At 34.6% G+C, this 15,430-nt stretch overlaps 1 protein-coding gene across 1 annotated transcript in view; it reads left to right on the top strand.

Annotated features, from left to right (window-relative positions):
* CFAP47 (cilia and flagella associated protein 47) overlaps positions 1–15,430 on the top strand; it is a 963,244-nt gene that overhangs the window by 73,122 nt on the left and 874,692 nt on the right. The window contains exons 11-13 of the mRNA XM_069063838.1: positions 5,116–5,268; positions 5,652–5,841; positions 5,938–6,034. Coding sequence (XP_068919939.1) covers positions 5,116–5,268; positions 5,652–5,841; positions 5,938–6,034 — 440 coding nt within the window. The remainder of the gene's footprint in view (positions 1–5,115; positions 5,269–5,651; positions 5,842–5,937; positions 6,035–15,430) is intronic.

Below are 15,430 nucleotides of genomic sequence, written 5' to 3'. Positions count from 1 at the left end.
ACTTGCTGAGCCACCTGGCTGCCCCTAAGCAATTGGGGTTAAGTAACTTGCTCAAGGTTACACGGCCAGGTGTTTCTGGGTGGGTGCTAAGTGTCTGAGCCCGGGATTCGATCTCCAGGTTTTCTCAACACTGGAGCCGGTGCTCTTACTTGATGTGCTACCTGGCCGCCCCGGCATTTATGATTGTTAATAAGATATGGTAGGCATAGGTTGAAAAAAAATTATATTTAAAATAACTACAAAATGCACAAAATATTTTAGGTCTAATTACCAAGACATGTATAGAAACTAAATAAGTACCATTACAAATCACTCTTTACAGAAATACAGACATAAATAACATAAATGAAGAAATATAAATTTCTTTTTAGAAAAAGAATATAAAAACATATATTTTTTTAGAAAAAGAAAAAGAATATAAAAAACATAAATGAAGAAACAGACATAAATGAAGAAATATTAATTGCTTATGAGTAGGTTAAGACTGTATAACTATCAAAATAACAATATTAGTGCTGAAAAAATAATAATGAAATTCATATGGAAGAGCAAAAGGTCAAGATTCTCAAGGGAAATAATGAAAAAAAGTAAGAAGGAAGAACACTTAGCAGTAACATCTCAAACTATGTCATAAAACAGTAATTATCTGAATGATTTGGTACTAGCTAAAAAAATAGGTCAACCAGTGGAACAGATTAATAATTTAATAAAAAGAAGTACATTAATTTATTTGTCTAATAAACCTCAAGACCCCAGTTACTCTTTTCAGGACTCATTATTTGACAAAATCTTCTAGCAAACTGGAAAGTAATCTTAAAAGAAATTAGATTTGGACTAGCAAGTCACATCATATACCATAATAAGGTCCAAATAGATAACATGACTTTCATATACTCTCTTGCTTAGAAATCTCCTGGCCTCCACTCTCATAGTTCAAACTTCCTATTGGACATCTTGATTATATGTCCTATAATCATCTTAAACTCAAATGCCTGAACCAGAACTCATTATCTACTCCCCTCAAATCTCCCCTTTTCAAAATTTCACTGTTACTCTTGAGGACACAGTGTATTGCCAGTGATCCAGGTTCATGACTTCAGTGTTATCTAGAACTTCTCAATCATACTCACCCCACATATCCAAACTATTGCCATGACCTGTCATTTCTACCTTTGCAATAGCTCTTATATACACACTCTGTGACACAGCTTCTATCCTGAGGTAAGCCCTTATCACTTCATACCTGGATTATTTCAGTAGGCTGCTGCTTGGTCTCCCTACTTGAAATCTTTCCTCCATTTAGTAGTCAACATGACTTTTCCAAAGCCCAGGTCTGGCTATATTACTTCCCTATTCAATAAACTTCCATGGTTCCTTGTTACTTCTAGAATTAAATATAAAATCTTTACTATGTTTTTAAAGCCACTTACAACTTTGCCTTTTCCTACATTTCCAGTCTTTTTATATTTTAGTTTTCTTCATGTACTCTACATTAGCCTCATTGTTTCCATTCAGCATAACCTCTATCTCCCCATTCTGGGCCTTTTCACCACGTGTCTTCCTTATTTAGAATACTCTCTTTCCTTGTCTCTACTTCCCTGATTTGGTCCATGACTTGGTTCAAATCCTACTTACATTGTTTAAGAGGCTTTTTCTTTGTCCCTTTGCTCCCCATTTTTTTCCCCTGAAATTTTCTCCAACTTGTTCTCTATATATCTTGTATCCTGTAATTGTTTGCATGCTGTTCCCTATTAGAATGTGAGGGAAAGGAATATTTTTTGCTATTCTTTGTCTTCGCAGCAGTTAGTACAGTACTTGCCACATAGTAAGTGCTTGCTGACTTGATTTGACTTAGATATAAAAGGTCTTGTCATAATCAGATATGAAGAGAACACATGGAGATACCTTTCAGCACTGTGAATTGGGTCAGATTTTTTAGCCAAATGAGGAATAAAAAGTGTTACAGGAGATAAAATGTACAGTCTTGATTTTTACAAAATCACAGTTTTTGCACAAAGAAAACCAACATAGCTAAAATTATGTGGGAAATAATGAATAACTCTTTACAAGAAGTTTCTCTGATAAAGGTCTCATTTCTCAGTTATATAAGGACTTCATTCAAATTAAGAAGAATAAAAAACATTTTGTAATTGATAAATCAAGGATAGAAAGAGTAGTTTTCAAAGGGAGAAATCCACACTATAAGCAGTCATGTTAAAACAAATGTTCCAAAATTCTAAAATTTAGAGAAATGAAAATTAAAGCAACTCAGAAGTTATATCTAGAAAATGGCAAATGGAGAGGCTGTAGGAAATGATGACCATTAATTCAGTATTGATGGAGCTGTTAATTAGGCTAGCTCTGTGTGGTCCAGTCATTCTGGAAATCAATTTATAACTGTCTATGAAAAATCACCAAACCGTGTATACTTTTTGAAACATCATAACTAGGTCTATATTTTTAAAAAGATTAAAAAAGAGCAAAAGGAGCTCTACATGCAAAAATAATTATAACAGTTGTTAAAAATATTTGCAAATACTCAGAAATGAAGGAAAGGCACATCAATTGGGGAATGGATGAAAAAATTATGACCTGTGATTGTAATAGAAAATTATTGTGCCATAAGAAATGACGAAAGGGATGACTTTAGAGAAACCTGGTAAGGTTTTAGTGTGAACTTATGCAGAAGGAATAGAACCAGGAGTGCAATTTCTACAAAAACAGAAACATTGCAAAGATAAGACACCTTTGAAAGATTTGAGAACTCTGATCAATGAAATGACACAGAGGATCTCAATGTAGTGATGATGAAAAATGCTACTTTCCTCCTGACAGAGTTGATGGATTCATGATGCAAAATGAGACATATATTTTTGGACACAACTAATTTGGAAATTTGTTTTGCTTGACCATACATATTTTTATAAGGGTTTTGTTTTTGTTTTTCCATTGTGGTTAGAAGGTTGGAGGGAGAGAAAATAAATGCTCATTAGAAAGATAAAAAAATACCCTAATGTATTTGATTGTATTTAATGTAATGATGTAATGGTTAAATGTAATAAGTCATTCTGGTTTTTCTTTAATGATTATTATTTTCTTTAATGACTATTATTTAAATCATAATATATGCATATGAGATAACTTTAAGTTGGTATTTTCTACTAAATCAAATGCATTTTCATAATCACTGAGCAATCAACAGTGCGATCTCATATTTTCTATATTTTTTATTGTTTTATGATGTAAAGATATATACTACTATGGAATAATATCATTTGTGAGGGCCTGCCTGTTTGCTTCTACTACCTGCATTAAGGATATCTAAAATATGTAGATAAATTATTCTTTCATATTTTTTATGTTAATTGGGAAATAGTCCTGTCACATAAGATTTTTTGGAAAGATGTAGCAAAGATAACCTTTTCTGAAGACCTCTAATCATTAATATCAAATGAATAACACTGTCAAGATGTATATTGGACAAAGGTTTTTTTTTTATCATGGTCGCAGAGGAGATTCAGTGCAGAATTCAAAGTGCAGTTTAATTCTCTATGTCTCTTCTGTCTCTGAGTCTCAGTTCCTTTCTTTGTAAAATAAGATTAAGATTTGCATTGTGTACCTCAGAGGGTATTTTGAAGAAACTGCTTTGTAAACTTAAAGAAGCTACTTAAATGGGGGATGCTATTATTATAATTATAACTTTGTAACTCTGAGCAATTCCTTTTTTTTTAGTAATGGAGGGTGAAAATATCAATGATTAATGAAATTTTCAGAGTGTACTGGGCCATCCCAATCCAGACATGTATTTTTCTACCTTCCCATTTTCCCTTCTTATATCATAAATGAAAATATTTATGAAAAATGGGAGAAATCTTGTGAGTGAATATGGTATATAGTTTGGGTCTTAGTTTTATTTCAGTTAAAGTCAATAAACATTTATTAAGCACCCACTGGGGCAACTATGTAGTACAGTGAATAGAATGCCAGGCCTGGAGTGAGGAAGACTCATCTTCCTGGATTCAAATTTGGCCTCAGACATTTACTGTGTGACTTTGGGCAAGTCACTTACCTCTGTCTGCCTCAGTTTCCTCATCTGCAAAATGAGCTGGAGAAGGATATGACAAACCACTCAAATATCTTTGCCAAGAAAACTTTAAATGGGGTCATGAGGAACTGGACACGACTGAAACAACCTAACAACACTAGTGTTCCAGGCACTGTACTAAACACTGGGGATACAAATAAGAAAAAGAAAGCTAGTGTCTGCCCTCAAGGAGCTTACAATCTAATGAGGGAAGGCAATAAACTGAAAACTGGAAAGAGGAGGGTAACTCCAGGGGTTACTTAGGGTGTGACTCTCTTGTTCTATGTATTTCATACCAAGCAGAACTGTAGATGGAAAGTGCAGAGTATTTATATATATTATTTTTCATTGCTTTTCTTCATTTTTCAAATGCTTTATTAACTTCTGATTTACATAATTAATTTCCGCCAGATTTTCAGTTACAAATTTTCTCCCTGTTTTTCCCCTACCCACCGCCCCAAAATAGTGGCCCCATAGGATATCCCCTACTCCAATCTGCTCTCTCCCATATTTTCTCCCATACCCCCTTCTACTTTTCCAGTAGGGAATAGTGGATCTCTATGCCCCAGTGCCTGTATATCTTATTTCCCAATTTCATGTAAAATAGTATTAATAAAAGTATATATATATATATATATATATATATACATTTAAATCAAATGTTTAAAAATATGTGTATATATATACTATTTTTCATTGTTAAGAATTTCTTCACAAAACTCTGAGAAATTAAAGGAAATGCATCTTTTGTAATTTTATAATTGAGTTTATCTCTTGGCTAAGACAATTTGTTTTTAACTTTTGTGAATAAAGTCAGATTTGCTTCTGTTCTCTTTAAATTCTTATCACCAGGTCTTAATCCAAATAACCTGATTGCTGTATCATTAGAGTTTTGGACAGGGAGGATACAATGCAGCGATTCCTTGACATTTTCCCATATAAACATTGATATTTTACTTTAAGCCTAGTTTTAAATTTCATGACATAGTATGAGACAAAAATGCACTGATGTCACATTTTCATATATTTAGGACCATTTTCACGAAAGTTGCGAGATACAATTATGTGGATCCTGAATTTGCATATACTAAAAAGGAAGAAATACAAATACAAGAAAATAAAGACTATTATACGAACTTCACCCTGAAACTGGCAAAGCGTAGAATGAAGAGGAAGTCAGAAAGGTAAAGTACACTTCCTAAAATAAAAGGAGAAAATTAGTAGGCCTAAAGAGTCAGAAGTTCTTATTTTATTTAAATATATATTTTAAAATATTTAACCAAACAAAGAATTCTGTTAATTTTTTTTTTCTTGGAGGGAGAAGGCAAGGCAGTTGGGGTTAAGTGTCTTGCCCAAGGTCACACAACTAGTTAAGTGTCAAGTGTCTGAGGTCGCATTTGAACTCAGGTCCTCCTGACTCCTGGGCCAGTGCTCTATTCAATGCATCACCTAGCTGTCCCTATTAATTCTTTAGTAAACAATTTTTTTTCCAGTTAGTAATGATTTCAAAATAAACATATTTGAAATTATATTTTCTAACTTCCTTTTGGCATTATTTTTTTAATAGGGCATTTAAACTCTCAGACAATGAGATAGACATTGGCATGAAACCAGGAGGAGGACTGAAGTCACCTCACCTCTCAGTTACACAAATATTTGAAGAGATGACTGAACCTGTAAAATTGCCTTTAAAGGAAAGTTCTTTACTGAGCACTCAAAATTTGGCAGCAAAAGAGACAGAATCCCTGCATGGAAATGTAGGTTTAATATGAATCTATAAGTATACTTAAATCAATAAAATCTAATATTGAAAATTAATTTTGATTTAAGAAATCATATGTAATTTCTCATAGGTTATTAATGTAGTTCATCACAACCCATCCACTTCACAAGCGAAAGAAGATTGTAGCTTAATTTTGACACCAAAGCAACTTCACCAAGTAGTAATTGGTAAGATCTGACAAAATACCACAATGCTTTTGATAGACAACATTGTTATAGCCATGTCATCTCAGACTTGTAGTATTTAACTTGAATTCTGTTAGAATTGCATTTGAATATAAATCTGGCAAGAACTTTGATTATTATCAACAATTATTAATCTCATTATATCAAGTTTAAATTCATTTTGCCTTAATTTTTAGCTGAACAAATAAAGAAAATCCTTAGACTTCTCCTTGTAGAATAGTTTCAAAATATAAAGTCAGGCACCAGTACAATAAACCCCCAGGAATAGGGGATAGAGAGAGATGCTGAGGGGAGAACACCAGGATGCTTAAGACTTAAACTCACCCAGGCTGAAAATAGAGCATGTTGAATCTTTTGTGTAGATTCTAACTAGAAATCTGTATTTGATGAAAAACTTGGAAATAATTCAAAATCAAATTTCAAATGAAATCACAGAGTTGGAAAACAAGATCAGAGGATCAGAGATTTAGAGCTTAGAGGAAAAGATAATAAGCTCAGTTTGGGGCATGTTAAAGTTTAAAATGTCTATGGAACAACCAGTTCAAAATGTCAAAAAGGGAAGTTGGAGATATGATTGAAGGTTAGTAAAGAGGTTATGGTTGGACAAATTATTCCAAGAATGATGAGCATAGAGATAATTGCATCTATGGGAATGAGCCAAGTCTTAGAGATCAACATAGATTATTCAAGGACATAGTAGAAACTGTGTAAAATTAAACACTTAACACTTCCTGAATACCCATTTTCTTTTTGCTCTCTCTCTCCCCAATCTTCTACAGAGGGTAAGAAGGTGGTGGAAGGAAAATCAATGCTTTCAGTACTGTTCATCAGAAATTAATAATGTATGCTTCCATTCTCCAGCCTCTTCTTTATTCTCTTCTACATCTAGAGCACTTTTTTGGTACCAATATATAGTCAAGCAAAACAAATTCTCACATTGGCAACATCCAAAATATATGTCTCATTCTACATATTGAATCCATTATTTAGTATTGGACCAAATATGTATTCTTGGTATAAATCCAATGTTGTCATCGTATATAATCTTATTGATACATTCATGTGGTTTCTTTTCTAATAGAAATATTAATGTATAGTTTTTTTTCTTTGATTTGACTTTCCCTGGGCTAAGTATAAGACCATATTTATAACAGAGGAATTTGGTAGAACTTTCTGTTTAACTATTTTTCAAAACATTTATTTAATATTTTAGAATCAATTTTTTGAATATTTCAGATATTTTGCTTGTATAGCTATGGTCCTAGGGTTTTCTTTGGGAATTGATTTATGACTTCTTCAATTTCTTCTTCTGAGTTTGGATTATTTGTTACTTATGTCTTGTTCTGTTAATCCAAGCAGTTTATACTTTTGTTAATATTCTTCCTTTTCATTTAAGCTGTCAATTTTACTGGCATGTAATTTGGCACAATAGCTTTTAATAATTTCATTTATTTCTTCATTTGTTATTAATTTCCCTTTTTATTATTGATACAAGTATCTTTTAAAATCAAATTTACTTATTGATTTGTTTATTTTCTTGTTTTCTGCAATAAATTAGTATTTATAAACTCAATTTTTTTGCTTTCAATTTTGCTAATTTCTGTTTTTAAAATTTCTATTTTGATGTTTAATTGAGATTTTAAAATTTAGTGTTTATTTCTGTTTTCTAGTAATTTTTAGTTGCAAGCTTAACTAATTGACTTATTCATTCTCTCTTTTGTTAATGAAAGTATTAATTTCCAAGGACTACTTGGTTTTGGTATTTTTACTAATTATTTTCATCAACTTTAGTAAAATTATGTATTATTTTGATAATTTATTATTTGACCCACCAATTCCTTTGGATTACATTATTTTTGTTGTTGTTACTGTTCAGACATTTCAGTTGTGTCTGACTCTTTGTGACTCCGTTTGGGGTTTTCTTGGCAAAGATGCTAGAATGGCTTTCCATTTTCTTCTCCAGCTCACTTTATAGATGAGGAACTGAGGCAAAGGTTAATGATTTGCCTGGATCACACAGTTTCTAATTAATTTTAAGTTCTTTGCTTAATGACCCTTTATTGAACAATTTTTTTGTACTTTTTATTCAAAAGAGGATATATTTAGTGTTTTTTTTTCATTTTCTCCATTTGTTCGAGACGTTTTTATTGTCAGTCAGTCAACAAACATTTATTAAGCACGTACTATTTGTCAGGCACTGTGCAAAGCACTAGAGATAAAAAGAAAGGCAGAAGACAGTTTCTGCTCTTACATAATCTAACAGGAAAGACAACATGCCAAAAACTATTTACAAACAAGATATACACAGGATAAATTGGAGGTAATTAACAGAAACCAGGTACTAGAATTAACGGGGACCAGGAACGGCCTCATGTAGAAGGTAAGATTTTGACTGGTCCTTGAAGGAATCCAGAAAAGGCAGAGATGAAGAAGCAAAGAATTCCAAGTATATAGGGTGAATAGAGGTTGAAGGGGAGGGGCATTCAGTGAAAATTTCTTGAGTTGGGAAATGAAGTGTCTTGTTTGAGTAACTACAAGGAGGCTAGTGTCACTTGATCACAGAGTTCATGGCAGAAGGGAGGGGTGGAGATTGGGGGAGGAGAAAGGTGTAAAAAGTCAGGAAAGGTGAGGGGCAGGTTATGTAAGGCTTTGAACATCCAAGGAATATATTTCATTCTGGAGGTGATAGAGAGCTGCTGGACTTTACTGAGTATATTTGTAATGGTGGTACATGGTCAGAACTGGTCTTCAAGGAGGCTCAGTTTGACAGCTGAGTAGAGGATGGACAGAACCTGGGAGAGACTTGGGGCATAGAGATAAATCAGTAAGCTATTGCAATAATCCAGGTATGAAGTGATGATGTCCCAGACCACATTGATTGCAGTATCAGAGGAGAGAAGGGGGTGTATATGAAAGATGCTATGAAGGTAAAATTGGCAGGCCTTAGCAACAGATTGAATATGAAGGGTAAGAGAGAGTAGTGAGACAGAGTGAATAGTTGAGGATGTGAGCCTGGGTGACTTGGAATATGCAAGTTAGAAAAAGGTAAGGGTTTGGGGGGAAAATCTATTTTGAATGTATTTAGTTTCAGATGTCTATTGAACATTCAGTTCCAGATATCTAATAGGTAGTTGTAATGGCAAGCAAAGAAGTAGTTAACACCTTGCTTCAGCTATTTTATTATTTAGCATCTTGTTTCAGTTCAAGTTTCTTGCCCATAATTATATCAAGTCTTTTGTTAAGAAACAGGATGAACCCCTGTTGCTGATGCAACAGGAAGGGACAGAACAGGAAGGTGCTTCATGACCATCTATAAGGAGAAGCCCAGGCTGGGAGAGAGAGCAGAAACTGAGAGGAAGCATGGCTGTGGCACTGGTACTTTGTCTCTTTTGATGTTACTTTGTCAGATTCATTTGCTGATAGAGGATGTTGCTGTTGTTACAGAAGCCCTGGGCCCTTACTGCTGGTTCAGAAGCCCTGAAAGAAGATTTTCTTGTTGTCTGTTTACAGAAGTCCTGGAGGAGGGTCTTACTGATGTTTTCAGAGGTCCTGGGACTATACTGATGATTTGTATTGATTTTTCAGACAGAGACCTTATCTGCTGGTCTTTGTTTTCACAGGCAGAAAGTGAATTGATGATGGTGATGGCAATGTTATGAATGCTATTGTGGCTTTGTTAAGCTTTGTCTTCCCAGGAACAGAAACTGTGCAGGACTTGAGGTGGGCTGGACACTATGAGCTTCAGTATGGAACAGAAACTGGACAAGGAGCTGATCAAGGAGTTGGGAGCTGCCTGCCTTTGAACCCAGGTGACAGTTGGGTGGATTCAGGTAGCAGCTGGACCCATGGAAGAGGAACCATGTAATCTGAGTCAGCCTTGAGTCAAGATGAAAAGACCTCTCCTTGGGTATTTAATGCAAACTGAGAAGATCATGATTTACTATTAGGGGTGGGAGAACTTTGTACTCTGTATAGTGTACCTCTTCAGGATGATTGGATTAAGTATTATTGTAAACTAATCTCCAATTAAGAAGAAAGAAGACTTTTTGACTGAGAGATTAAGACAATATGACCTAGGGGTGTGGAACTTTGAATGATTGTACTTTGTGTCCCTTAAGGAGGCTTGCCTCTTAAGGATGATTGAGTTAAGGACTTAGCAAGTGATTGTACTTTGTTTAAAACTATGTGGCCACTTTGTTAAAAACTATATGACCACTTTAGTGATAACTTGTTATGTTATAATATTGTGAATGCTGTACTTTGTTTTCTGTCAATGTTTTGTCTTAGTTTGTTATTGAATAACTAGAGAGTTCACTATACTGTGTAATCAGAACCTTGAAGCTGTTCACAGCAGCAGTCCTCTGGAAAGCTGCTTGTGGTTGGCTTTACAGTAGTTGGAGATTTAAGACTGAAGGTCAGCAGAGATATTTGTCTTGGTAAGAAGATGTAGGAATCACCATTATAATGTGATAACTGAATCCATGGGAGTTGATGAGATTACCAAGTAAAATAGCCGAGGGGAAGAAAAGAAGATTCAGTTAGTGAGCATATTTATTAAATGCATACTATGTGACTAGCCCTATGCCTGGGGTTACAGATTCAAATAACAAAGTCCCTGCCATCAGGGAGTTTGGGTAAGGCAACACACAAGAGGAAATTGAAAAATACAGAGGTGGAGAGGAAGGTACTCAGCACAGGGGCATGATGAAGATCCAAGGGTTGCAGCTGGTTGAGAAATGAGGTAGAAATAGGACAAAGAGTCCTTAGTGGTCATAACCCAAATGAAGTTCCAGAAAAGGAGATTGAGAAAGAACAGACAAAGAGGTAGCAAGACAACTAGGAAAGAGAAGTGTCACGAAAACCTAGAGAATATTATCAAGGTGAAAAGAGTGATCAACAAGAGTCAAAGGCTATAGAGAGGTAAAAAAAAAAGATGAGTGAGAAAAAACTCTTAGATAAGGCAATTAAGAAATCATTAGTAATTTTAGAGAACACAGTTTCAGTTGAATGATGGGGTCAGAAGGCAGAAGGTAGTAGAGTGAGAAGAAAGGGAGATACATATTATAGAAGACTTTCTCAAGGAATTAACAAAAGAGAGGAGGTTTATGGGATGATAGTGGAGATGGATGATCAAGTAAGGGTTTTTTTTTTTTTGAGGATGGGAGAGATATAGACATATTTGTAGTATGCAGGGAAGTAGCCAGCAGAAAGAGAGAGGTTGAAGATTATAAAGAGTGGGGATGATAAAGAGGGGGATGGTCAACCTACTGGAAAAGATGGGATGGAATGAGATGGCTTGTGCATATAGAGCATTTAGCCACTTCATTATATGAGATGGGGTGAAGGAGGAGAAAGTGGTGGAATGTATCAGAATCATGTGAACTGAGAAGGAGTTTCCTTGGCAAATGGCTTCAACATTTTTCATTGAAATATGGGGCAATGATCTCAGTTAAGAGGATGATGGGAGGAAAAACTATGGGAGGTTTGAGGAGGAAAGAAAAGGTCTAGAAGAATTACTGTGTTGAGGTGTATAGTGAACTAATTAGGGAGGTGTAAAAGAATTGTTTTGCCATAGTGAACACGCAGCTAGCATTATGTAGTATAAATTTGTAGTGGACTCACTCAGCGTGGTGTCATGATTTTCTCCAGCTTTGTTCTGTAGCACATGACTAGGAGTGAATGGAAAGATCTGCAATATAATAAGGCAAAGAACTCATATATTATCAGTTTATACATACACATATACACATAATACATACTATGGGTATTCCTTTCTCTTCCCACTCAGTAATCATTAGAGGTCTCATATATCTAATTCTATCCAGCTCTTATCTTTTTCTTTTTTTTTATGTTTGCCTAGGTCTGAAAAAGGTACACTGAATTCCTCTGGTTTTAGTTTTACTATACCTGTATGCTATCTACTATCTAGTTTCTCCCTGTAAATTATTTGACTTTTTCTTGAATATTTAGTTGTTATGCCATTTGTAGCATAGAAATACCAATTCATTATTTATGGTGCCTTTCATCATAATGTAATTTTCCTTTTTACCTTTAAAATCAAGTTTATTTTTGCTTGTAATAGTAATGGAATTTAAAGATTCCCCCTGTATTGGCTTGGTTTTCGGGTTGAGTGTTGAAACCCAAAGCTTGTGAATCCCACTGGTGGGATGGACTTGTTGACGTGATAAGAGAGGGCTGAGTTGGGAGGAACTAGTGCTGTGGATTTAGAGACACAAGCAGAGAGAAGAGAGGCAGAAGAACTTTTGGATGCAGAGTTGTGGAGGCAGAGAGAGAGAGAGAGAGAGAGAGAGAGAGAGAGAGAGAGAGGATTGCTGGGATTGCTGAGAGTTGCCTGGAGCTGCCACGGACTGAGGAGACATGGCTGTGATGCCAGTATTTTGTCTGTCTGTTTTGATATTGTTTTACCAGATTGTCCATTGGTGAAGGCCAGTGCTGTTGTTGCAGAGGTCCTGGAACCTTGCTGTTGTTTCAGAAGCTCTGAAGATGGATTTTCTTGTTGTATGTTTACAGAAATCCTGGAAGAGGCTGATATTTTCAGGGGTCCTAAGACTGTTCTGCAGACAGAGAGTGAATTGATGAAGACACTAGAAATGTATCTTGTGGCTTTGTTAAGCTTTGTCTCCCCAGGAACAGAGATTGCTGGGAACTTGCCTCAGATCAAGATGAAGAAAAGACCTCTCTTTGGGTATTAAATGTTGTGATAATATCTTAACTTTGTTGTAGCTCAGAACCTTTGTGCTCTCCACTACCCCTTTTGAGAATGTGCTTGGTGGTAACTGATGATAATTGTAATTCAGTTGTGATCCTGGGGTGGGAAATTTTTTACTTTTTTGTGCTCTGTGACTAACTAAATGAATGTGCTTTGTTTATGATTGGAAACTAATCTCCATTTGAGAATAGCGACTTTGTGATTGACTAAATGAATGTACTGACCAGGGGTGGAGTAGTACTTGGAAATTATTGAATTACACTTGGTGAATGCTGCATTTTGATTTTCTCTGTTCTGTGAATGTTTTGCCTTAATTTGTCATTGAATAAAATGGAGAGTTGCTGTGCTGGTATTCTGAACCTTGGAAGTTGCTTTTACTTGGCATTACATTGCTGTTGCCTTATCTAAGATCAAAACTGATAATTCTGCTCTTTTGAGTTCTTTTTAATTTAATTTTGCTTTAGTCACTCACTTTAACTCTGTCAATTTGTGTATTTCAAGTGTATTTCTTATGGGGACAATGAATAAGAATTTATGTAGTACCTGCTGTGTGTCACGCACTGTGCTGAACACCTTTTTAGAAATATTATCTCATTTGATCCTCACAACAATCCTGTAAAATCCTTTTTTTTCTCTCCCCCTCCCTGAGGTCCCAATCCTACATTCTTACTCTTTATTTCCTTTTAAACCAGTGATTCTTAACTTTTATTTTACTTTATTTTATCTTTGTTTTGTTTTATTATGGAATTCTTTGCCAGCTTGTTGAACTGAATGGTTGTCTCAGAATGTTTGTTGCCTACATTCATAATTGAAGGAAAAGATGAACTTCATTTAGAAGTTAGTGCAAATATAGATCTATTTTTTTTCCAGTTCAAGTTCCTGGATCCTCTGAATCCTACCCACAAGCCCCTTGGGGGTCTGTGGACTTCAGATTAAAACCTCCTATTTTTAAACCTGTCTCTAAACTCTGAAACTTATCTAAGAATCTAAGTGATATGTCATCTCTTATCCTGTTTTTCTTTGCTCTTATTTCTTGAGTTCTTAAGATGTGCAGTCATAATTTTAGCCATTTAAAGATCAACTACATAGGGTACATATGTACCCATATGTACGAAAAATTTTATAGCAACACTTTTTGTTGTAACAGGAAACGAAGTGGGTGCCCCTCTGAGGGGCAAACTGAGAAGTGGTTGGCCAAATTGTGTTATATGAATATAATAAAATATTATTTTACTGTATGATTATTAATATGGTAGATTCAGAGAAACCTAAAAAGACTTGTGTGAAATATTACACAGGAGAGTTAGTAGAACTGGAAGAACAATTTACACAGTGATCAAATAATGTGAAGGACAACTCTGAAAGATTTTAGTACTCTGATCAATGATGTGAACAATCCTGACTTCAGAAGACTGATGATGACTCACGGTTTCCATCCCTTGGCAGAGCCTCGATAGACTAGAGGTCTAGAAAAAGACATACATTTTCAGACATAGCCAATGTGTTGTTTTATTTTGAAAGGACTTTATTTATTTGGTACAAGGAAAGAATTATTTGTGTGTGTATCTGTGTGTTTATGAGAGGGGATTAGTGGGTTATAATAGTGATACAGAAAAGAAAGATATCAATGAAACATTTAAAAATACCTAAGAAAAAAGTTCAAAAAGGAAGAGAGATAAGCAGAAAAAAACTTGTTACTTAAATATTAATTTAAATATACATTTAAAATATCCCCACACTGTTCATAACAAGTCCATAACTTCATATATAATGCTTTTCTATTCTTTACATACTGAAATGTATATGTTTTTTGATGTTTCTTAAGTTCACGATAAAACAAAATTTAAAAATAGAATTGTAGTGGTTACTTCCTTCCAAAGTTCCTATCTCTTACATGGCCAACTAATTTTTCTTTGTTGTTTATAATCAAGTTCTAAATAACAATTCACTTCAATCCTTACTCTACTTTTAAAGAATTAAATTGCCATTAAAACAAGTCAGGATTTCCCAACTGCTCTCCATCTAGGAAAGAGAGAATTTCTGCATAATTTGGTTAGTTGAAATTCCTCATTCTTATTATATAAGGATTATGTGACCTGTTTCCCAAATCCATCATTCACTAGGTAATCTGATGGCTAGGTGATGAGTCTGTTGGCTTTTATTAGTTAACACACTGTTCCTAGTTTTAGTTACTGTATATACTTGAAAGATATACAACTGAATTTCTTTTTTTTTTTTTTTTAAAGCAATTGGGGTTAAGTAACTTGCTCAAGGTTCCACGGCCAGTTATTATTTCTGGGTGTGGTGCTAAGTATCTGAGCCCAGATTTGATCTCCAGGTTATCCCGACACTGGAGCTGGTGCTCTTACTCGCTGAGCCACCTGGCCGCCCCTGAATTTCTTTAAACATATTCTGTAATGAAGACTTTCTGCTAATTCAAAGAGACTTGTCTCTAGCTACTATTAGTGCTATGTTTTTTTTTTTACCATATATAATCAACAGAAATGTAGACACAAAAATGTTCTAAAATCAAGCTGAATTTTTAAAATTAAATTAACTCTATTCAACCAACATTGTAGACATTGATAAAATAAAACACTTTGTTTTCAAAATGTAAATAACATTTGAGTTAATATAGTAGAACCCTT

The sequence above is a fragment of the Petaurus breviceps genome, unplaced genomic scaffold (assembly GCF_028583685.1).
Source record: "Petaurus breviceps papuanus isolate PSGF00001 unplaced genomic scaffold, PetGlider_PUasm1.0 90603, whole genome shotgun sequence".
Taxonomy (NCBI): Eukaryota; Metazoa; Chordata; class Mammalia; order Diprotodontia; family Petauridae; genus Petaurus; species Petaurus breviceps.
The sequence above is the reverse complement of the archived record's forward strand: the minus strand, read 5'-3'. Positions and strand labels throughout refer to the sequence as shown.